Source organism: Dendronephthya gigantea, unplaced genomic scaffold (assembly GCF_004324835.1).
Source record: "Dendronephthya gigantea isolate DGI-Jeju-01 unplaced genomic scaffold, DenGig_1.0 000000F, whole genome shotgun sequence".
NCBI lineage: Eukaryota > Metazoa > Cnidaria > Anthozoa > Malacalcyonacea > Nephtheidae > Dendronephthya > Dendronephthya gigantea.
In genome coordinates this window covers 1988861-2013975 of record NW_021163010.1, presented here as the reverse complement: position 1 = coordinate 2013975, position 25115 = coordinate 1988861, and the positions used below count along the sequence as shown (strand labels likewise).

The following is a 25115-nucleotide window of genomic DNA, read 5'->3' as shown; positions in this document are numbered from 1 at the left end:
GTAAGCCCGTTGCCTTGAAATCAGTGTATGCACGTTATATATTTCGTTTCGAGGATAAAAAAGATTTAATCACGCAGGATTTCTGTAGATGTACCTGTTATTAAAATAATGTTCATACTTTATGGGAAGTTCATTGCCCAAAAACTGTACGTTCATGCAATTTGCATAACAATTTATATCACACCGCAGAATTTAATTTCATATTACAGTATGTAATACTGTATACGTACATGTGTATATGTACATAAACGCTACCTTATGTGCATGACCTAACAGTGATTAATAATAATACACCTCCGTAAACATAACAAAATTAAAACAACTTAGCTAATATAATTCGTAAAACCTATATCATATATTGTAACTTTAACAATTCCTTTATAAAGATAGATGTATATATATATACTATATAATATATAAAATTTAATATATATTATTGATCATATAAAATAAACAATTCTGTATAGCAGATTGATGTGAATGCAGGGCAAATTAACAAAAGAAGCAAGCCAATGGCCGCCAACATAACATATAACCAGACTTCAATCACCCGAGCTTAAACGGACATCGTCACAGTGAAAGCTCACCTCAGGAGGTTAGATCTGTATCTGAGATTCAGCAGGTTGAAAAAACAAGGCAAGTTCTCCAATTGTCAGCGGTATGTTCTCTCCATCTGTTTTTCGTGTACCACACCTGAATATATCACAAGGTATGTATGGATATCACGCACAAGGTACATATGAAAAAAGTTGGTTATATCGTGATTTGTTGGGTTGGTTAATGGAGAGTTTATGTCCCCCCCCCAACCCCCAACCCCCAATTATACACCGGCAGTCAATTAAGCTTTCTCTCGACGTTTCCATAAATTTCAAAGTGTTAAAAACTGAGGTCAAGATACAACATGAAAATTTGGCACAATTTGAAACGCTCTGAATGTGCTCATCTTACATCTGCCTTGATGTAAAGATTGTACAGTAAATTTATTGCAAAACATGAACATACTTTAGACCAGTATCAGCTTTGTCTTGCAAGAACCTCGTAATATTTTCTTCCACAGTATTAGCGATTAACAGACGATGAACAAATGTTGGTCTAAAATAGTCAGAAGTGACATGTAAATTTGTGATATAAGTCGTAATAAAGTCCCAGCTATGCAGATATATGTATGTTCACATGGACATGTGTACAGCAAGAAGTATATATATAGAACTGGTTTGGACGCTAAGCATACAAGCCATGAACAACTGCTTCAACGATGATGCCTTTTTTTCAACCTATTTTACTACATATATTTATGGACCAAAGATTGAATAACATGCACATACTTTGTTTGTCCAATCCTGTGTATCCGTCCAACAGCCTGTCTTTCTAACGAAGGATTCAGAGATGGTTCGACAAGAATGACATGAGTTGCTTCGATGATGTTTAAACCATTTGAACCCGATTGCAGTGGGATTAAAAGAACAGAAATATCGTCCGAAGTCTTGAATTCTTCCAGACCTAACTGTAAAAAATATGATAAAAAGGTTGTAAATGAAGAGTTGAATTTGTAATCATTCCCGTCTATGAATAGGGTAAAAAATACACAATAGAACTTCCTTGAATTCAACGGTGACCTGAGATTATCATATACATGTAATTATGGTAACTTAGCATCATATGTGGTATAACAACTGCCTGGAATAGACAAAAACACTTCGACCTGAGGGCCTCCGTCAGGAGAGGCAGTAGACGACGACGTTGCCACGCTAGTTGTATTGGATGGAATTATAGTAGTTTCTTTACCTCGTAATCCTTGCTCTTCTTGATACTTCTGAACTTCATTTTATTCTCCGAAAGTGCACGCGCAATAACATCAAGAACATCTTGCCACTAACAACATCAAAGCAAGGTTAGGGCTTGCATGGCTTTACGCAAATAGCGAAATCAACAGAGTTATTTCTTACCGTAGAAAAGACCAGTGTTTTAGCCTTTGGATCTCTCTTCTGTATCTTCATCAGCGTTCGTACAGCGGCTTCGATCTTAGTAGAATGACTTCCCTATATATCGTTGTAAAAATCATTCCCTATATGTTATAAACTAATCTAGATAATAGAGTAACTCATGGGGCGAGGGTGTCTAATGTTCACTGTCAATTACAACGTTCTATATTATGTACCTTGACTATAAGGTCTTTATCTTCTTCCGTAAGTTGCCTGATGGTAGTAACATACGAGATATCTTGAACCATGGTATTTGTTCGACACATAGGACATTTTACATGGGAACCGGCTCTGCCACCCGAAAGTCCTGGACGTTCCAGTAATACCCACATACATGTGCAACAAAGACAGTGGCCACATGAGAAAACACTCCACTATGAAGGAGAAAGAATATCCATGAAATTTTAAAAAGTACATTGTACGCACATGCAGTATACATGACAAAAGCCAAACTTTTTAAACTCAAGTCAATACGAAGGCTCGAAGGATAATTCATCTAATTGGAGACACTGTATGTATAATTAAACACCATAAATTGTGGCAATAACATTAGGAGAAACACGTACTGTGCGGTTTTCTATCAATAATAAGACATGCATTACCTGATAGCCAAGTATCTTGGTACATACGGGACAGAGTTCAGAGTTTTCACCACCGTCTGTACTTTGGGTCTTTAATAATTCAGAAATACATTTAAAAAGGTCTATATTTCGTAAAGACTGGGGAATTTCATGCATAATGTCATTCCAGTACAGTTTCAGGTGACTAACTACGATGATAGGTAAGTGATTAACTAACTTTCGCTAGGTTTTTCAAGTACAGCAACTGGCCCATACACTTTCTTAAACTGGAATTAGCAAGAGTTTTGTCAGAACGAAATCCTGTTTCAGCGATTTTAATCTAAAACAAATAAAAATCTTTTTAGATGCCGCAATCCCAATAAAACAGCATTATCTCCAATGGTTATCTCCTGTTTAATGTAGTTTATATGTTGAGATTCTTTATAAGGATTTTGAACGTCTGGCAACTTAGCAAAGAAAAACACAATGAGACATTTTTGTGGCATATAATTTGGGCAGGAAGCGCTCGAAAAAAGGTCTAGAGGCTCTAATTAACCTAAGTTTTTCCTAGAGGAACAGGAGGACCTCTAAGTTGCAGAGGGTGTGAGCCAGCTCTGTGCATGTTGTTCAGTGAGTTGAGACCTGATGATCTAGGGACCACCATTAGTTATACTGAGACAGTAAGGGCACTCAAAAACCCGACAGAGCATGCAAAAACTATAGGTTTTTCTAGAGGAACAGGCGGACCTCTAGATAACAGGGGAACAGGCGGACCCCTGTTCAGGTCAGTCAGCTCGACTCAAATATTGTCTGACTGACCCATCGAGTCTCTAGGTCAGGTCATCAGGTCGCGTTTTCGACCAAAATGACCTGTACAAATGCACTTCACGTGGTGAGGTGTTGTCCAGAAGGACAGCACTTCCTGCCATTGTTTAATCACTGCAATTCATTACAAGTTACAAGAAGAATATCGATAGACTATCTAGAGATAACATATGAACGAACTTAACGTATCAGTATATTTACATGCGGATGCCACAGCGGCCAGTCCTTCGCTGTGGGGAGGTGGGTGGGGTTTATTTTTGTAGTTTTTGTTTATAGTTACTTTTGAAACGCAGATATATGTATTACTGCCTTTCGATAGAGACCTTTAAATATTTGACCGGCGTTGTGGACGCATTGGCTGAGGTCTTGCGAATGACCAATGCATGCATGGGGAGCAGGCAAAATCCTTGCAGAAAAAAGGGGGCCATTGTTCAAGTCCACGTGAAGGGAAAGACCGTCAGGGGAGATTCGATTGGCCGTAACACAAGTTTGCATACGTTGTTCACATGCTAAGATGCCAGAGTTCGTTCAGATTTTGGACTTTATAACTATTAACATGCCTGGTAAAGACTGCCTTGTTCTATTGAGGCCTTGACCTTGCCCGGGCTAAAATTAGTGCATGCGATAACTATGACAGCTAGGCCAGAGATGGTCCATATGTAGGGTGAAATAGGACCTTCTAGAACATATTACTCCATTAACCGCAAATTTATAACTTGCGTATAAATTTTTTATTTCATTACCAACCTGTGTTTGGTCAATGATGTAGAACTGATCGTCTTGGACAGCTTCACCAGGATATCTTAAACGCAACCTCATTGTGCACATTGCAAGTTCATCCAAAGCCAATACACGTTGACGCAATGCATGCCAGAGTTGACGATACACCTGAACAAGAGATGGAAGTGGCTGTTGGTTACGAAAATACCACAAACCAAAAATTACTTGGACACATATAGTTACAGTACATAAACCTGAATCTAAAGTGGCTATAAAAACTTCTTAGCCAACACGAAACTTTCTTAAAAACCTGTTTGTTGTAGGAATTGTCTGAATAGTCGCCAATAGATTCAATTTGGGATTTTTGTTTTCCAATGATGCATGAAATATTGCAACAATACAGAAATTACTTGTGTACTTACTTTAAAGTTCTTTTTGACCTGCTCTAAATACTCAAGATGACACTGAGCTTGCCGCTGCAATTCTAAAAATTCAGGACTTAAATCAATCAAATATACATACAGTAGGAGGCAAAAGTTTGAGTCCAGTGACTGTATTTCTTTGTTTCAGCAGCATATATTAATATTCTACAGAAAACCTTACCGATAAGTGAACTAGAAAAAAGTAAACAAGTAAACAGAAAAATACATGCTGTACAACAACTATGAGATGTTATGATATTCATTTTTACGTATTTTAATGTGCAAACATGCATTTACATGTCATTGCTTAGTTCCCTCTTTTTTGCTCTTGAAATGACCTTTATTCTTGCTCGCATAGATTCCATAGGTTTTTTAATGTCACACGTTCAATACCTTGCCAGCATTCGTTGACCACTTGCCTCAAGTCAGCCTGGCTGGCGGGTCTGTGCCTCGCCCTCTTCCGGTTAAAACGGTTCTACAAGTGCTCCATAGGTTTTAGATCTGGAATATGAGGTGGAAAGCCATGACAACGAGATCACCAGAATGAGTTTGCTTCTAAACGATTTCTGGCACATAGAAGATGTGCATGTGCTTAGGGTGATTATCATGTAGTTAGACGTGCGATCATCTTTGTACCAGATGAAATTCCATGTCCTTGAAGAATTGGATGATACTTTTCTTTAATTAGGATCCTATTATATCTTTCAATATTGCCAAACCGAGCATGACCAAAGCAGCTAAAAGTTTGCTTGAGTAGGATTTAGTTTCTTCGAACCTCTCCAAGGTTAGTTGCATACCACCTTTTTAAATTCTCACTTCTTCTGCGATCTTACGAGGAAAGAATCCTTCAATACTTAATGGAACTATTTGTCCTTGTGCACCATCACTTTGCCCTTTTTCCTACCCATCTTGGGCAGTGTAAAGGAATGAGAACTTTATTTTGTTATAATTTAGATCATTAGGACCAAAACAGTGTGCAATTAATATAGTTTACAGTACTGAAACACTAGCACGCATGTCTTAACTCCAATACGCTGCCAGGATTTAATACTGGAATTCTACAACGACTGGACTCAAACTTTTGCCTCCTACTGTATATGTCCCAAATACGTTTTATCCATTTTACCGAATTTGAGCACGATTCCATTAAATGAAATTTTCGAATATCGGAAATACCGATTGGCGAATATTTCATTGTGAAGTATTTGCAAATTGCTGGTGCAAATATATGCACGTACTTTAGCAAATAAATAGTTTCTTATAGCCTAGCGGACAGGATCAGATGTTACCAACTTACCGATGTAGTACTTGTAGTGACGTTTACTCTCGGCTTTCAAAAAAGCATATATTGATTTTAATATCCTAACTGCAGCAGTCTCTGCACGTAAACCACCAATACTATAAAGTCAAACATGAAGGGGGGTTTCAATTGCAAGCAATATACAGTTGGTTTAAATTCACGTCTGTCCGTGAACAATTACTTATAGAGTCTGTCTATTCAGTACTGTAAATTTTAGTATGAAGAAAATAGTTTTTCATCGTATATTTTATATAACTGTATAATTACTCAAAACTAACACACTTTGCGCCACCAAACAGGCCTTACCTTTCCGCATCATCAGTATTTATACCTTGATGACCAAATATTAAAGATTCGTATGATGACATCACATCATTTACTTGGCAAAAACAGCACCTACAACAGGTAAACATGCAATTGCTCTTAAAAACTTCATTTAATGAGTCGCTCGCGTAGATGCTTGGCCTACACATGTACAAATCTTGTGTGTATAGTCATAAGAGATGCCAGCCTATATATGGTCCAATGAACAAAACAAATTTCTTTTTAGAACGATGATGTTCACAGTTTAGTACAAGCGATGAAAAAAATTGATGTAAAATGATGTTAACCCTGGGTTAACAGTCTTTTGAACAAATGGACCCTGGAGAACCGTGGAGTATAAAACGTCATGTACCTTTCTGCTGTGCTGTTTGTCAGTGGACGTAAACAACATTCAGCTGCAGATGCAACCATCTCTTTAGTCGGTTCCACCATTAACGACTTCAATTCATTAAACAAGTTATTCTGACAATCCTTATCAGTGAGGAAAGAATTTTTCAAATTTAGGATAAGATAAATCAGTTTAGAGTGGAAGTAATCTCTACTACCTCAATCGCTTCAAATTTTTGCACAAGAAGAAACTGCAAGCCACGAAGATCTGAAAAGCTGGAAAAAAAAAGCAAAGCATATGTCTAATATAAAATTGTCGAGCCTGTGGAGGTTTAAATTTATAGTCTCCGAGAGACCGTACTATAGGGAATAACAAGTATATACAAAAAAGTGATTCATGATTCATACCTATCCGCCATATTTAATTCATGTACGTTACTGACAGCGGTTAAATCTGCCTTTACTTTCTCCACAAGACGTTCGGAATCGAACTGGTTTGCTATCGTGTTCTGCAAGAACGTCATCCACCACGGACACTTAAAGTCAACCTTAGCAGAATATAAAAGATCAAAACGAATCTTTGGGAAAATCGTTAACAAATATATTAAGGACTGCTTTTAATTTATCGTGAATGTCGGAGGTAAGTGCAAGTAGTAACTTAATTTGGCGCCGATGTAAAATAGGCTGGATGTAGACTTGTCTTATTTTTTGTATTTTTGTAGGAAATTCCAAAGTACAGCTACTCTTGTTGATAAATCCTAAAAGCAATGCGATAACTCTCACCTTTTGTTTTAATTCATTATGAATCTCCTGTGCATTGGAGGCGTCTTTCTCTGCGTTCACAAGTTGAGTTTTCCATCTTTGTAAATATTTATCTCTTATTTCAGATGCCTATAATTAGACGAAGAATGCACATAAAGCTTAACTTTGAATTATTTGTCTCAAAAAGAAATTTCTAATTTTGGAAAATTCGCTTTACCTTCCACGGAACTCCAATTAATTTCATTCATACAATCAAACTGTTTAACATGAATAAATAATAATTCAACCATACCTCTTGTTCAAGAAAATCATCTCTCAAAGTTTTCGTCTTGCTCTCGACCTTCCTTAACATTTCGTTAAGGTTGTGTAATGTATGAAGTTTCTAAATGATATATTATACAGTTTCAGTTAATTTCAACATTTAGTCTTCATGTCAATAATCGAAATTGCATGCCACTTCTTATACAGTAATTTTCAGTAAAATGGGGCTCTTTTGAATGGGGCTAATGTAACAGAATTCAACTCTTGAACGAGGCCACTAAATCAAATTGGTATATAAAACGCCCATTGAAGTTCACGACGACAAAAATAGATGCAAAAGACACTAACCTATAGCCCGCTCCCCCTTAATTCAGTCTGCGAGCAGGCTAACACTAACCTGAAGGGAGTCCGTTTTGAACAATTCTTCATGCTCCTTCCACGATGTTATTGCTTCTCTGTAAACGTCAATCGAATCCTGCCACTATAATCAAAATATTTTGTAGGTAAACAGTGACTATTTCGTCTGCAACTATACATTCAGTTCAATGAAACAACTATCATATGTAAACCAGCTACGACAAATCAAGAACCAAGTGCATCTTTCACCATTCCACCTTTTACAAGAATACTTGCAATATTCTTGCAATGTCTTAATCTGCATGCATTGATTGAAATGGGTAGATTGCTTTGCCGACTGGATATCGAAGGAAAATCTGGGGTGCATGCATGAATATTATCACAGTAGATTATAGTATATAAGATGGCAAAAGTAGAAATATGAATCAATTACATATATAAAACTCACTTTCTCTTGTAAGATGTATGTCCCAGCAAGACCTATATAAAATGACAAGACTTGCTTAAAAAGACTTTAAAACAAAAATAATTTCAATTTCTCTTACAAATTCGGTTTATACTGTATACAGACGTACGATCTCTTATATATGTACACATTTCTGTTATAGAGTAACAAAAGTTTGACGTACCATTCAATGCACATAGTAATTGTCGATGCGCGTCTTGGGTTTCAATTTTAGCTTTGTTTATCATACTATCAAGCAGTTGGTCCATTGTGATCACACTGTGAATGCAAAATATACCAATGACTAAAACCTGTAAAGCTCCAGTAACACATTAGCGGCCTGGCAATCGAGATCAGTTTAGCACGCAAAAAAGCTAAATTCGCAGAAAAAACCCGGAAACTAATTTGATATCCAGTATGAGTTCTATTTCTCCTGCTATTACTAGTTACAGTACTTGAAAAGTGTACCACCATATGTAAGTTTACTTTACTTTTCATTATGTATATAAGGTGAACTCACTCACTGCACACTACTGTATACTATATAAAAACAATGCATTCACAAAATATTAATATTAATTACTTCTTTTGCACCGCATGGTAATTACCGCCGCGTACGGCCTGGGGATGACAGCAAGCCTGACGTAGTTTCAAAAGAGGCCACAGCATCTACATAAATGACGACGTGGAAATATTTTACCGTCATAACTAATTATGGAAAACGCAGCATTTCTTTGCTTACATTTGATTTCCCCTCAAATAGGCAAACTCACCCTATGCACGCTGTATCTGTCCAGGCTATTCAGATCAGTGTCAGATTCTTGGAATTTATTTAACTCCTGTAAAATAGCGATATGTAAGTAATGTTGAGTGCTCTGTTAGTACATCCAAAGGTGATCCCACATGCAAAATGCGATTTCATTTTTGTGCTTACCGTAAATGCAAATGTTGAACATTCCTCGTATTGAAGGCGATAGAAATGATTTTCAATAGGGGAGAAGTGCAACCAGTTCATCGATTCTTTCTGTTCTGGAAGATTGATCTGAAATAACAGTTTTGGTGTAAAATTATTGAATATGTAGCTACTTCGATGCTCTAGCGCAAATCCACGCTGCAGTGCTTATATCATTGAAATTAACATTGCTTGTAATTTAAAAATTTAGCAAATTTTGGAATTCACGACAACAGAGCCCCTAAAAATTACTGCTACAGAAGTGCAACTAACCTCGTTAACAACATCCTTCTTAGCACTTCTCCACATTACGTTACGAAGAACATTACTGAGAGGTTTTATATTTCCTCTCAAAAATGGTTCATAAAGTATTTTCTTCCACCACGTTCTACGGTAGTAGGGTTCAACGCCAAGGAATAGGAACAAACCAAAAAGATCTAGAGAATAATTGCAGAAATTGCAAAGATTGTTATTTGGGTAGTTGTTGGTTGCCAGAAATTGATTAGGTACACAATGTAGAAGACACCCAATCCTATATATAGCTACTGACTGTACATTGCTAACCCTGACATAAGAGAGTTTTATCATACTAACCATCAACAGTTTTTTGAATGGGTGTCCCGGTTATGCACCACCTGTGCACTGTCGAAAGGTTCAGAGCTGTTTCTGTGGTCTAATCAATGAATTAAGTCAATAGTTCTGTTTAATGTAATCGCGTGGTAATGTCTAGCTACAGGTACACATACTGCTAGTGCTTATGAGTGCAAAACAGCTTTATACCTTCGCTGTAGTGTTTTCAACCATTTGGGCTTCATCAAGACAAATCTATATTTTGATAAAGAAATTACATCAAAAATTGATCAAAACACAATGTTCAATATTGATCAACAGGGCGTTTGCAGAAATTACCAGACTTCAATTGCACAAGTACACGCTTTCCTGTTCATGTACAGTACAGCACAGTGCAGTTACGTATGCCTTACACTGTATATAGTGTGCTTTGCAGAGTACTCGCATCTCCACAGGCTAGGAGTTCGCGACCTACCCTTTAAATTTGATATAAAAACCTACCCTCCAAAACTTAATGCAGGTGAGTGGACACGGCCATGTTGGATATCTCTTCGGACGTCGGTAGTTGTGGTTATCTATATAGTAAAAGCAGGCTTCACTGTCAGGCATTGCACAGGAAATTTTGCAGTCCTTAGACTTTACACACATTAAAAAGTTCGCAGAATATGTGCAAGGTATCCATCGATCAATCATAGATCATAGAAACACAAGCAATAAGAAAAGCACATGCAGTTTACAGGGATTAAACGCGGTTTTTAGCTGGGCGGAATTCGTCAATCAAGTAAAAAAATTCGTAAATCAAGGACATGTACATTTTTCGTTGGATTAAAAAAATTCGTATAATGGAAAACCAATGTTAAATACCTTTTCTGGAAGGCAAATGATGGAAGTCCCTTTTAAGTACTTCATACGTTGTTAAAATGATGTCATTTTCAGCCAGTACAGTGGGGTATACAAAACCTTGTTTGGCGACACCTTCATAAACCTATATAGTATATAATTATACATGTAATAATAGCTGCAGGTACATGTGGGTAGCACATGCACATGCATTGTCATTGTCCAGTAGATCGTCTTCAGTCATGTTGGATAATTACAATGTACGGTAGTTTAATTAGTAAATAGTTTCTCCACTCAAGTTGTGGTGTACGTTCCACAAGTGTGTGACTAATCCTGATACACACGTAATGCTAGAGAACATACCATAACATTAAGTGAACCTGGTAATATGTGACGGTGGATTTCATCAAGCCATTGATGTGCAATTGTAACAGGAGATACAATGAGAGTTGTGGTAGACTCCAGTAATGGCTACAAAACAATAAAATATTGTTTCACAATTATTATAAGCTCAGAAGCAGAACCAGGGACTACATTCACATATGGAGGGGGGGGGGGACAACTACAAATAAAATCTTTTCAATAATTGTTTCAATCAGATTCATCCCCACATCTGTGTTCTATAGCCAGCTGATATATTATGTAGATCTAATTTTCTTTCTCAGCTATTCATCCCTTTTATTATCTCCAAATATATGAAGTGAAATAAATTAGACATAATTATATTGATTGAAAACAGCTTGGCAAACTGCATTGCCTAAAAATGCATGTAAACAAATTTCAATCACTTACCATCTTTACTGAGCAATCGGGACAAACATAGTTCTCATCAGTCACCTTTGTTAAACCAACACACTTAGGGTGTTGGGAAAGGCTACAGTTTATGCAAGTCAGAATTTCTTCCTGGGGACCAGCTTTATTTTTGCCACAAATACATCTTACTGCCTTCTCTTCTTCTTTAATCTCCTCTATCTTTTCTTGGTCTCCAGTTGCACTAACAATCACTGAATTAGACAATTTAACTGTGGATATTTCAGTTCTTGCCTTCTTTCCAAATCTCTCAGCATTTTCCTGAGGATCAAGTGGCAGGCAGCGTTTGATTGACTCGCCAACCTGGTGTTTTTCATCTATTTCAAGCTGTATATTAGATTGTCCTGCAACTGACTGAGATGAATTGCTGCTTTCAATATTTATTATAGTGGCAGATGGTGGATTTGACTGCAAGGACATAGAATTCACTCCAGCATCATCAATTATTTTGGGAAGCTGATTCTCTTTATTCTGAGACAACTGGAAAGGCTGTTTTTGCTCTTCATCAGCTGCACCAGTTTTACTTTGGTTTAAAGAATGCTGCTTGCTATCAGCTTGGGCATCATCAGGATATTTCACAAATACATCTTTTTCATTGCTACCAGAACTACTAGGAGAATAACTGGGGCAGTCACACTTTGACATTTCTTCACATTCTATCTTTATAGTTTCTGATGGACTAGGATTATTCAAAATACAGGCAAGCACCTCAACAGTCTTTCCAAGTCCCATTTCATCAGCTAGTATTCCTCCTGAAGGATACCCTTGATGGAATATCAGATCTCTACATATTCTGAAACAAACATTTCAACAATTTCAGCATCTTATTAGGGTATATTTCTAACCTGTTATGTTAAATCATCTCAAGATTTGCAAAGCAAATATATCAGAGTAAAAAATGTGGCTTAGGTCTATACCTTCCTGTGTGGGGATTATAAGATGCTTGTTTGTCACCACCAAGATTGATTGTTTTCCAAAGTGGATGAGGAACTTCTGTCTCTACTAAATGCATAACAAATCATGCCATTTGTATAGTAACATTGACATATGTATCTACTGTAAAAAATATAGTATGATAAAATAGTATTTTCTCATTTTATTTGTAGATATTTCTTTTGCAATAAATATTGCTTAAAATGGTGTCAGAGACCAACACGCAGAATCAGTTGGGTGAATCTAATTGGAATTGTTCTACTATATACAATCAATATTCACCTCCAGGAGAAGTTTTAGTTTCCTGTTGAATCATCCAATTAACAGCTCTCTTTTGATATTCCCTCAGCATTGGGACCAATGATGGATGCTGAAGTTTATCAAGATCAACATCATTCATAACTTTAGGCTTGGATTGTAAGATACAATCATCAGTTGAGGTTGTTAATTGTGAAGGGCACTGTGTTTTGCTTTTTAATGCACTAAAAATAGCTTCAATCTTGTCATCATATTGTTTAGTTGGCTGAGATTCCACTTCAGGCATCAGTGGACAGCATAGCCACTGCATTAGAATCTTCATAGCTTTGTAAGACCTTCCCATGGATGGATCTTCACTGGGAATGGGAACTGCAGTAAATCCTACTTCATTTAGAAATACCATTATTTTACGCTTTTGTTGGTTAATGAGATCATGAAAGTTGGCCACAAGCTCGATAATACCTTTCTTATGAAGATATGTCAAGCAATCAATTTGTTCATATGTAGCAGTAACTTTCAGAAATCCCTGATCACTATTTGCATCTCTTGCATCGAAGAACGATGCACCATCGAAGAACGATGCACCATCGTTCACTACATCATCTTTATTAACTTTCACTACAATACTAGTTTCCTCGATGGTCTCGTTATCGCCGTTAGTGCTGGTATAAAACTGGCAATTCTTCTCAATATTCACGTACAACGCAGAGATGCATCCCAGCAAACTCGCTGATTTATCTACATATTCGCCACCGATCGCTAATTTATAAAAATTTTCTTCAAGCTCCTCACAAGGTGATTTTTGCATTTTGCTGCTAGAGGTTGCCAATTAAAGAAACTTTATTATTTACAAGGTTCTTCGACCTCCATTTTCTTCCTCATTACCATACTGTTGTTATTCAGTTGTTCTGCCACAGTTTCCCGCGCACGCAAGCGCATTTTGCGCGCCAGTTTTAAAATTTTAGTCCCGCGTGTTTCCTCGCGTGTTTAGCTACAACAAGGGAGAGCTTTCCCCAAAATATTTCCTGGTTGACATGCATGGCAAACTTTCATCCAAATCTGAATCAGGCAAGTATAAAATTGAAAAAGTCAATTAACGTTAACCACTAAAAACCCCAAACATTAGACTGAAACAAAATTCTTGAAAAAATAAATAGTTTAGCCAGAAATATTGGAACATGCAGCGCCCACGTCTGAGCAAGGTACAACAGGAAGTAGACATAAAAAAACAGTAATCAACAACTATCATGCATTGCTGCTAAAACGTATCCACCTGTACTCGTCCTTTACAGAACGTGATGAAGTTAGGTGAATCAGAATGCATTCGGCAGGGGGCCAAATACCTCTGCCAAGCTGTGCTTCTTTCTTTTGCGGTTCCATTGGTTTTCATGCGAAGTACCAAACACGACTGTGATGTGTCATTTATATAATTACTGTGCAATACACAAAATGCGAAAAGTTACATAGGTATAGTTATAAAAGTCCAAAGGATGTACTGTATATAAAGAAGTATATATAAATGAGTCTATAGATGGTTTTAATTAATTTTGTAAATTGGTATGGTATTAGAAAGTAGTGCTAAATTTTCTAAAAGATTAAAATCGTTCACTTTTCTACGTAAAATGTGATCCAGAAATTATCCTGAAAAAAAGAAGACGATTTCAGACTTAATGATGATTCAAAGAATCAAAATAATTAGAAATATATTACGCATGTACAATTCTGTTTGAATGCATAATATTTTCTACAAATTTATTTCAATCTCTGAACTGTCGTAGGAAGAATTATGCTGCCGGGTTGGCTGTGACTATCTGGAAGTACAGATATTCTCAATCCATGCAGAATACTTCATGGCTGCATGAGAGGAAAACTGTCAGCTTGCGCGAATGAATTGAAGATCGTTGAATGGGCGTAGGATTTGGTAATTTTTTTCTATTATTTTCTCAAGTTCTTCTGTCTTTTTGGTTAGAAAAATATCAATCTGACGTTTGCGAGGCAAGTTAAATTTTCAGAGACGACCAATTTTTGATCACTTTTCATAGTTTTCGCTTTTTTGAGGCACGGCTTTTGTGTAAAGCATGTGACAGATATAAGGACACACTTATCGGAACTTTATTTGTTGCATGAAGTTAATGAACAATCCATATCATATAATTCATATTGCGATGATTTGACTACATTTAGGCATGCCGGTAAATTTCGTAGTTTTACTGCATGGAGTACTGTAAAATGCACATTGCAATCCATCTATATATTCTACAATATGCATTCACCAAAATGTGATTTCAGGTAAAACAGCCTTGTGTGTTTCATGAAATGCGATTGTGTGTGAGTATCTTACCATTAGTTGTGTCGTAAATTGGGTTTACTTCATACATCGCTAGCTTTTCAGATCCAGCACGTCCTCCTTTATCAGTTCCTAACAACAATTGGCTTCCATTCGAATCTGTTCTTGGTACGCTTCCAGGAAACCCTGGTGCAACTTCTTCATCAATACGTTTATCGTGTGGTCTGTTTACCTCATGTAATGTGTATCTAAATATGAAATTCTAGGAATGATCTGGTTTTACCGGAGAAATTTGTTTTGATCAAAATTAATGCAGCCATATATAATTTATGCATGTTGGTAAGTAATATTGTGCTATTGAAGATCTGTAAAAACAACATACAACTCTTCATTTCGCCTTGTTTCCAAGAAACAGAACAATATGATTACAGTTATCACAACAACGCCAATTGCTCCAAAAACTACAGCGTACACAATCCACCAATCGTCGTCTGGAATTAAAGAGGATTATAAGAAATAGGAATAGAATATGGAAAAAGCATAATACACTATGGATAATATAGAGAAAGTGTATAAAGAGTTATTAAATAATGTACCCTAAAAAACGCCATTTTCGTACCATGCGAGATATTTTTTACCAATTATATACTAAATTCTGCGAAATACGGTCAAGACAGTTTTTCGAAGTATCGGTGTGCTACAGTTACCTTCAGTAAGACAGAACCTCGAAATGTCGTCGATATATTTTTCATATCCCTTCAAGCACTCACAGCTGTAGGAACTATAACTATTCTTGCAGTAAGAGTGCTGTGGGCAGTCTTTCACATGTTCGTTTAACGTAGGATCACATTCATCGTAATCTAAAAAGCGACTATAACTGATCAGAGTGATGTCTGCATGACAGCATGCGAAAACCGAAGGTGCGAAACTGGACGCGATAATTGGAGGGTTGCATCCGCTATTCATCATCATTCTGTCCGACAGCCGATTTCTTTTGTAAGCGCATGCGCGAGCCGTCGTACGGCACGAATATATGAATATGCATCCCCGCAATTATCCGCACCTATAGTTTCTACCCTCATATAAGACAATCTTAAGTTTAACACCTAATACTGACGTGGAAATCGATTTCAGAACCGTAGATGGTCAAACCCGTTGCAAGTTTATGCAAGAACACTTGATTGACTTTTTACTACACTGAACCTACGTCTGAGAATTGATAATAATATAGTGTTTTGCATGGATATCTATATTATACACTCCAATTTTACCTATTACGGCCCCAGATGATCCGCTTATCTTAAATTCATTCAACATCTTATTATTATCCGTTGTCGTGTTAAGATTTCCCATAAATATACTGTTCAAACTGTCTGCTTGTGGAGCCTTGTCCTTTTCAAAAAGTAGTAAGACCTTTGCGACAACACTGCCATTACTAAATAGATTGAGAAAATAATGTTATCTTGTTATTTTTTTAAAAAAAATATATAATATTATTTATTTATTTTGGTATTTTACCTATAATATCGGTATGAATAATTTTTACTGATTTATATGAAAAAATTATCAGAAATACAAGATAGACATGCACCCATTACATGTATTTTACCTTAAATTCAACACTGACGAGTCCAAATATGTGCTTTCATACATTCTTTTGAAGTAAGCATTCAACTGCAAAGAGTAAATAATAAAGTTCCTGTCACGAACATAGACATAAATGCATGATGAAGTTACCTGGATATCCGGTATACTCTCTAGTCTATACCATGATCTACCTAGACCTCCTCGCAACTTGAGACTAGCTGTTCCTTCGATCGATCACAGCGGAGATCAAATTACTATAGTACATTTTCTCACCCGGTCCTCCAAACGTGTTATAAAATCGTAGAAATCTGCTGAACTTGTATCGGCCAAAGCTGCTGTGAATAGTTGATCCAAAATTGTGATTGTCAAAGTCACAGCTGAGACGCCTGGGTGAATTGAAAAAGACATAATTCGTTTGCTGTTTACCATGATATAGTTTCATACTTTGTGATGATCAATCCGTAGAATTGACTTCCACTTAATTATGAAGGTATATTATACTGAGCCATATTTATATAAAGCTAGTTACAGCTAGCCTACTTCATATTTCCCGCTCATTTCTTACTTGCACAAGAACCCTCGATCAAAAATGTTCCCGGACTTGTACAGAAACATTCGTGAGTTCCAGCATAGTTCCTACAAGCTTGATTTTCAGCACAATTATTATCAGAAGATTGTGCGCATTCATCAATATCTGTATCAAGGCAAACAGGAGATTTATGAATAAATTTGTAAGAAAGAGCAGAACTGAACTAAAAAACCACCCTGAGCTGTCCCAGTAAAATAACATCAAGATTGAAATGATCATCCCAACTCTTGTCAGATGATAATTAAACACTCATACGGAATTTTCAGTCACTCTTTATCTGGGATTTTTCATTCATTTTCCTCTGTCTTTATCTCTAAATGTACAATTATAAGAAATGCAAAACGGGAAATGCGCCTAACCATCACATGTTCCTTCTGTGTTGATATTTTCGTATCCTGATTTGCACCGACATTGGTTGTTCACGCATTCAGAGGTGCCAGGATTACATTTTCCACATTCAAAAATTTCTAAAGTTAATCAACCCATCGTTTAACTGAAATTGAAATTCCTGGAAATGGAAATTGCTGGAATACCTTATATGGTGAAGTTGGAAGTAATCTTTTGAAATACGCTTGTTACCAAAAATAATAAATCCTTACCACTACAAGATTTTCCGTCTCCAGTGTAACCATCTTTACATTTGCAGGTGAAACTTCCCTGGTTGTTTTTGCAGTCAGCATTGCTGTGACAATCATGACCACCCAGGCATTCGTCGATATCTAAGATAAACATACATGATTAGGATAAATCAATAATTTCTATAAGGAATCATGTTTATGAAAAGGAATAAAGCTCCTACCACTACAAGATTTTCCGTCCCCACTATAACCATCTTTACATTTGCACATAAAACTTCCCTCAATGTTCGTACAGTTAGCATTGCTGTGACAATCATGACCACCTTGTTTGCATTCGTCGATGTCTAAGATAAACATACATGATTAGGATAAAATCATTAATTTCTGTAAGGAATCATATTTACGAAAAGGAATAAAGTTCTTACCACTACAAGATTTTCCGTCCCCACTATAACCGTCTTTACATTTGCAGGTGAAACCTCCCTCAATGTCCGTACAGTTAGCATTGCTGTGACAATCATGACCACCTTGTTTGCATTCGTTGATGTCTAAGATAAACATACATGCATGATTAGGATAAAATCAATAATTTCTGTAAGGAATCATGTTTACGAAAAGGAATAAAGTTCTTACCACTACAAGATTTTCCGTCCCCACTATAACCGTCTTTACATTTGCACATAAAACCTCCCTCAATGTTCGTACAGTTGGCATTGCTGTGACAATCATGACCGCCTTGTTTGCATTCGTTGATGTCTAAGATACACATAGAAGATCGGGATAAAAATCAATGATCTCGCCCTGGGTTTGCGCTAACCTAGGGTTGAACAACTGGCCCCAGAACTCTTGACGATATATCAGCGCACGATTTAGTTTTTATGATAACATTCAGTGAACACGTATCAAAGACGTGTTAATTTAATCTGGACGGACAAAATTGTGCACACAAAGTAGAATTATACCTTTGCATGGATTTCCAGTAAACCCTTGGTTGCAAACGCATTTAAATTCTGATCCCACTTTCTGACAAGTCCCTCCAGCATTACAGGGTACGGTGCAGCCTGTGGCTAAAAGTATTCAGATTATTTAGCACACATTAGAAAATAGGAAAGAACAGTTGATTTGAAAGACAATTTCCTGCATGCATGGTGCTAATATGTACATTTTTGCTGTTGAAAAAATGAGAAATAATCAATTATTTGTTCACATTCTGGATTAATGTGGCTGTTTATGAAATAATATCTTCATACAAAACGTATTTGTACGCATCATTAGGAAAACCTCACCACTACAGGATTTTCCGTCTCCAGTAAAACCATCTTTACATGAGCACATATAACTTCCCTCAGTGTTTGTGCAGTCAGCATTGCTGTCACAATCATGAACACCTTCATCACATTCATTGATATCTGAGATGAAGACAAATATGCAAGATTAATAGACTACTAAAGCCATAGCACATGCCTGCTGCCTCTTTACACAGGCGTGGAATATCTCTCATGGCGCAAGTCTTTGTATAATGTGCATGTTTACCAGAAAGAACAAAATTCTTACCACTACAAGATTTTCCGTCCCCACTATAACCGTCTTTACATTTGCACATAAAACTTCCCTCAATGTTCGTACAGTTAGCATTGCTGTGACAATTATGACCACCTTGTTTGCATTCGTCGATGTCTAAGATAAATTATTGAAACAATAAATAAAAGTATGACTTATTTTCCTTGCATGGTATTAGGTTCGATGACTTAGTTGATACACTGTTTGAAAATTGTCTAAATTTTCAGTGTTCATGCAGATTCTTTCATAGTGTTCTCAATGCATGTGGATGGACGGAGGGGCTGCACCTCAGCTCAAGGCTTACCTGAGCATACATTGCCGTCTCCTGAGTAACCTTGTTTGCAAACGCATTTAAATTCTGATCCCACTTTCTGACAAGTCGCTCCTACATTACAGGCAACGGTGCAGCCTGACACTAAAATGCACAGATTATTGAATAGTCATTACGATTATGGAATTCAGACTTAAGAGGTTTTCAGGGAAAGGAATTGCCTCATTTAAGCACATAAAACTCAGATACCGGAGTACATTCTTGATAACAGCAAGATTCATACCTTCGCAGTTTTTTCCGTCTCCACTGTAACCTGCCTGGCAAGTACACACGAACGAGCCTATAGTATTTGAACATTCTGCATTGGAATGGCAGTCATCCTTGTTACCAACACACTCATTCACATCTAAAATGATAAAAGAAACAAGACTGGTTTGTAGTGCACATATAGGTTTAATATTGTCCCGTTAACAACATCCAGTCTTTCGTTGGTCAGTTTCAATGTTATTTCAATGTCCTCTATTCTCACACCCTAGCTAATTATAACCTTCGCGCTTTCTATTTATAACCTGCGCGCTTTCTAATTATAACCGGCATCGCGCTTTTCCTCCTCCGAAAATCTGGCGACGCTTTTGGCAGCGAAAAAATAAGTCAATGTATGTAATATATCGAAGATTATAGTGATATTTTCACAAAATTAATGAAGAGAAAACTTTAGCTAAATTAAAATTTTAGACCTAAATTGGATAGGGTATATATGCTTGTCATGCAGAAACACCGACTGTTGATCTTGATATGCTCACCTTTACACTCAGTTTTTCCATTTCCTTCGTATCCTCCAGGACATGTACATGAATAAGACCCAATGGTATTATTACATTGTGCTTCTTGAAGACACGAGTCCTCACCTAGTTGACATTCGTCCTGATCTAAATAGCGAAAAACCTTTCGTGATATTTGGTACAAAAAAACATGCGATTTGCCAAACTTCCATCACGGCTCTTTGATTTCAGCGCAGCGGTTTGACCATTGAGTTATAGAGTGTCCAGTTCCCAAACATGATAACATCAACCACCAGTTCCGTTATAATTATTATAATACAGATGACAAACTTACCATTACATGAGTTCTTCCCATCCCCTTCGTACCCTGGTAAACACGTGCAATTAAAAGACCCAAAGATGTTTACGCAATTTGCGTTCACATGACAATCATGTGTATTCTCTTTGCATTCGTCGATATCTATAAACGAATGAAATGAAATTTGCTTTGGTTCATCCCTCGGCCGGTGAGACGTTGGCTCTACTACGTATATTTAACATACATGCTGTACCATCACAGCTACATGTTTGTAAATCGGTGGCACTGAATTTTCTTTCAAATTCTAGGAAGGTCTAGAATAAATGGAATTACTACTTTCTAAATATCCTTCCTCTCCTATCCCCCCCTCTTCTCTTGAGTTTAAACTAATATAAATGGGTGGGGATGGGGCAGCAACCTCTGCCCTCACAGGCGCCACTTCTTGTATATATTGTCCTGTATAAATGTCGTGTATTTCTGTAATTTTAACTGATTTGCATGTATAGAAGTTGTATGAAGAAATAAATAAATTTATGTAGAAATCATTCATTATAAATGTGTAAATAACGCCTGTGCAATAAATCTGTACCTTGACAAGACACGCCACTTCCGGTTAAACCTTTGTTGCAAGAGCAAGTAAATGATCCATTATTGTTCCTACAAGTCGCTGAATCATCACAATTGTCTGTTCCCTCATCGCACTCATCAATATCTATAATGTTGGTAAAACATTTTGTCCTGTTGATTAAAATGTCAATTAATCATTTATATACTCACTGAAACGGAAAAGTATCGCTAATCTTTGTCATTTTTTATTGATTATTAAACATAAAATTCTGGAGAGGCAGTCGACAGTAGGGACGAGGCTCAACTCAATGCATCATCACGATCGAAACACCGGCTTCGACCAATCAGAAAATGCGTTATATACATCTTATTTTATAATATCTTATCAACAATACCAGGACGTAGCTACAGAGTAATGCCCAGCCAAGGGTGGTTTGCTGGACAAAAAATAGTCAACTCTTATAACTACGCCAGGCGATAAGTAACTTCACGAAAAACAAGTCATAACTTGAAGTATAGAGATTTCAGTTTACCTCGACACGAGACCTTTCCATCGCCTGAGTATCCTTGCGAGCATTGGCAAGTGTACGATCCAATGTTGTTGATGCAATCTGCGTTATCATGGCAATTATCAGTATCACTGTCACATTCGTTTATGTCTGAAAATAAATATCACGGTTGACTTTACCATCGCGCGTTCTTTAATGGAGATTAATGCAGAATTTAAATTGTATATTCTGTGTCTATGAATAGTAGTATTCATGAATTACCAGAACACTGTCGTCCATCGCCAGAATATCCGGGTTTGCATGTACATTCATAAGAGCCATCAGTATTTGAGCACATAGAATTTGCGTGACATTCATTCACACCATCACACTCATTCACGTCTAAAAAATACATAATTTAGAATGTGAACAATGGTTAGTCTCCCAGACTACAGGGTAAATACACGCATAAGTGTAATCTAAATTACTTGTAAATGTACCTTTACATTCAAAGCCATCCCCAGAATACCCTGTTTTACAAAGGCATGAAAAGGCTCCAAGTGTGTCCTTGCAGTTAGCATTGGCATGACAAAGATTTTTATGTAACTTACATTCGTCAAGATCTTTAAAAAAACCGCAAAATATTTAGATTTGTATACAGCATACAAAAGCCTTAATTATTAGAGTGACAGTGTTTTATTTTTGAACAATAACCACAAAGAAAGCTAGCTTATAGAATTAGTAAATTAGATTAAAATGCAAAATTAGTAAGTAAGTTGGCATGCGCAACACGATTTTTTTTGTGGGTTAATACTGAACAAACCTGTGCAAGATGTATTCACAAATTGATCGATAATTGACGAAAGATTTGCGAATGTCGCAACCTCCAAAATATTTTCCTCAATGAAGTTAGTAATGTTCAATAATTGATCCCTCGGAACATTTTGGCCAATAGCAACGGCAATGACAGTAATGTCTTTGGATTGAAGTCTTCTTGCAATATGCGAGAGCGGCTCTAGAGGTACTCCTGGCCCCATCGTCTGCTCGCCATCAGTCAAAACCACTGCAATCTGTTATAAAAAAGCATAAAAATCAACACTTCTTTCAACGTAATGACTGAGTCTCCTTCCGTCCACCCTACTTACCCCCCCCCCACTCAACCATTTTGTTCCACCACCCCACTCCAGTAAGAATTTCTTACGACGTTTGGTAAAGAAAATTTCTATTTTCGTTCATTCCCTTTATCGTGAACTTCCAACAGACATTCTTTTGTTCCGCAAATGGGAGGATTTCACTTGCTCCCGATCGGAAATTCTCAACAGGCTCTGATTACCTTGATCTTCATCATAGTTAAAATCGCGGCGCATTAAATAGTAGTACAGGTAGTAGCTACATACATGTTCTTCCAATGGGAAGGCGCATTCACACCAGTAGCCATTACTGTAAATTTAGAATTAATCAGAATTTACCTTTCTTATATCGGTATCAGTCCTCATTCCATTGGCCGCGGTAAAAACATCAATTTCAGCCCTTAGCAATGCAAGATCAATTCTTGTCACACCACCATTTTTTGGGAAATTGTTGAACTCATTAATGAGATTGCGACGATTCAAGTTTGAGCCAGTGATTGTATTGAAGCGCATAAAAAGATTTGCGGTGTTTCCGAATGATATGCCAGCAATATGATTTCCGTCGGGACTAATGTCCATCTTGCTGAGACTATCTGTCATAAACTGTTTAACTAAGTCAAAGTCTTGTGCGTTTATTGAATTGGAAGTGTCGACGATAAAAGCAAGGTCCAATTTGAATGGGCAGTATACTACAACAGCAAAAAACTTGAAAATATGAATTAGAACAAAAAGATTGGTTCGGCTATATTAATTAGAACCTAAAATTTGAACCAATATCCTCAAACTTATAATTATTTTCAAACTTATAAGCGGACGAGTGAAGTAATACTGCTCTAATTTCCACAGTTTCCCAGAAGGGATAAACAAAGTCAGAGCCGAAAGTAATACTGGTTTCCTAACAGTCTAACACTATATACTAGCAGTTTTCACGTCCGCGTCTTTATACTGTCGTAGATTTGGTGCATCTTATAAACTCGCTAGTATTTCAAGAGCGAGCTCAATATAGATTCATTTATTGGCACTGACACAAACCATACTACCATAGTTACAACTTACAAACGTGAAACTATATTTCTTCTTATATAATTTCCCTACCGTAACAGAAGTTTCCATTGTTATAGATCTCTTCAGGACAAGTGCAAGTGTATGAACCTATTGTGTTTCTACATACAGCGCCATCTTCTATACATGGATTGCCATCGCATTCATTAATATCTAAAAGTACAGCAACGTTATGGCATGAATAAATTCCTGTCAAACAGATCCACTGGAAATATCGAGGCTTTTAAAAACTAGTTTGGTCGCCATCTTGATTGGCGCTTCATATGCACTATTTTCAATGATTTTCTTCTGTTTTCTACCAATCCCGTATTTACCTATTAAACTACTATAGTGGGATCTTCGCGAACACGTTTTACGAGCCCACTCCCTCTATTTAGGTCGAAGAGTTACAGTGTTCATATAATTCTCGTACTGTTTAGCTAGCTTAATATCGTGGTTTGACCTAATTCACAGCCTTAATTTACTTCGAACGTGAGCCCCGTCTACTAGCACGCATGGCCATGCAATATGCATGCATGCGTGCCAATTTTATCCTTTCTCGAAGGAGGTGGAGCATTAATAAAATTGGGTTAGGGTAGCAAGCTTAGCTGGTAAATCTTATTGAATGCAATTAAATGGGGCTTTGAAATAGTTATACCTTCACATGCATCGCCGTTTCTTCTAAATCCAAGTTTGCAAGTACAATTAAATGTACCAGGAAAGTTATGACAATCAGCGTTCGCTGGACAATTTGATGCATCGTCACATTCATTGATATCTGTACATAAAGATATAACGTAATGAATAAACTCTATATAATAAAACTTCACGAACATATTTTGCCATGCATGGGCCCAGGTTTGCGTTTATACTTGCAGCCCATCCATTCATTTCGCCCAAATCAATCATTTAGCCCGATATAAAGCAATGCATTCCGTCGTTTTTCTGTTTTTTTAATTTTTGTGAAGCAGTTGTGTAATGTGGGTAGTAATTATTACCCTAAACGTTATCAATCTTAAAATACCTGAACATGATTTCCCATTTCCGCTATAACCAGCATTACAAGTACAATAATGACTTCCAATGGTGTTTTTGCAAACTGCATCCGTGTGGCATGTTCCAACAATACGACATTCATTGATATCTAGATAATGAAATTATAAATACTAATAAATACTATAAAACAAATACAAATATCATTCTAAATCTTTATCTCTTTGGATGTGTTCTGCCAAAGTTCATTATTCAAAAGTCAGGCACATCTTTCTTGTCCTACGTCATTACATAAT

The 25115-nt window shown here is 36.8% G+C and overlaps 2 protein-coding genes across 3 annotated transcripts in view; both read right to left on the bottom strand.

Annotated features, from left to right (window-relative positions):
* Positions 1-47: 47 nt before the first annotated feature.
* LOC114520185 (E3 ubiquitin-protein ligase SHPRH-like) lies at positions 48-13530 on the bottom strand. 2 transcript variants are annotated; one of them, XM_028540415.1, is made up of 32 exons: positions 12673-13530; positions 12375-12459; positions 11440-12250; positions 11011-11118; positions 10672-10792; positions 10309-10382; positions 10018-10062; positions 9832-9910; positions 9511-9674; positions 9220-9327; positions 9059-9124; positions 8869-8954; positions 8470-8564; positions 8289-8320; positions 7881-7964; positions 7515-7604; positions 7244-7351; positions 6869-7008; positions 6679-6736; positions 6486-6604; positions 6116-6205; positions 5807-5907; positions 4510-4571; positions 4115-4255; positions 2781-2882; positions 2585-2653; positions 2159-2356; positions 1947-2039; positions 1786-1872; positions 1326-1504; positions 1003-1092; positions 48-693 (listed from the first exon to the last, which is right to left on the bottom strand). In XM_028540415.1, the coding sequence occupies exons 1-32, from the start codon at positions 13454-13456 to the stop codon at positions 597-599; spliced, it is 4566 nt and encodes a 1521-aa protein (XP_028396216.1). In that variant the 5' UTR covers positions 13457-13530; the 3' UTR covers positions 48-596. The 2 variants fall into 2 exon arrangements, with proteins under 2 accessions (XP_028396216.1, XP_028396224.1); XM_028540423.1 differs by having other exon boundaries at positions 12375-12456.
* A 535-nt stretch (positions 13531-14065) lies between these two features.
* Positions 14066-25115, bottom strand: part of LOC114518753 — a 28472-nt gene continuing 17422 nt past the window's right edge. Inside the window, exons 35-63 of the mRNA XM_028538744.1 lie at positions 24851-24970; positions 24485-24604; positions 23881-24000; positions 23125-23474; positions 22479-22725; positions 22156-22278; positions 21938-22057; positions 21701-21826; positions 21190-21312; positions 20637-20762; positions 20324-20449; positions 19804-19926; positions 19554-19664; positions 19244-19366; positions 18976-19098; positions 18652-18756; positions 18323-18445; positions 18115-18237; positions 17911-18033; positions 17711-17830; positions 17471-17578; positions 17088-17216; positions 16796-16908; positions 16545-16609; positions 16207-16370; positions 15643-15795; positions 15318-15426; positions 14990-15183; positions 14066-14289 (exon numbers count right to left, since the gene is read on the bottom strand). Coding sequence (XP_028394545.1) covers positions 14285-14289; positions 14990-15183; positions 15318-15426; positions 15643-15795; positions 16207-16370; positions 16545-16609; positions 16796-16908; positions 17088-17216; positions 17471-17578; positions 17711-17830; positions 17911-18033; positions 18115-18237; positions 18323-18445; positions 18652-18756; positions 18976-19098; positions 19244-19366; positions 19554-19664; positions 19804-19926; positions 20324-20449; positions 20637-20762; positions 21190-21312; positions 21701-21826; positions 21938-22057; positions 22156-22278; positions 22479-22725; positions 23125-23474; positions 23881-24000; positions 24485-24604; positions 24851-24970 — 3815 coding nt within the window. The 3' untranslated portion in view covers positions 14066-14284. The remainder of the gene's footprint in view (positions 14290-14989; positions 15184-15317; positions 15427-15642; positions 15796-16206; positions 16371-16544; positions 16610-16795; positions 16909-17087; positions 17217-17470; positions 17579-17710; positions 17831-17910; positions 18034-18114; positions 18238-18322; positions 18446-18651; positions 18757-18975; positions 19099-19243; positions 19367-19553; positions 19665-19803; positions 19927-20323; positions 20450-20636; positions 20763-21189; positions 21313-21700; positions 21827-21937; positions 22058-22155; positions 22279-22478; positions 22726-23124; positions 23475-23880; positions 24001-24484; positions 24605-24850; positions 24971-25115) is intronic.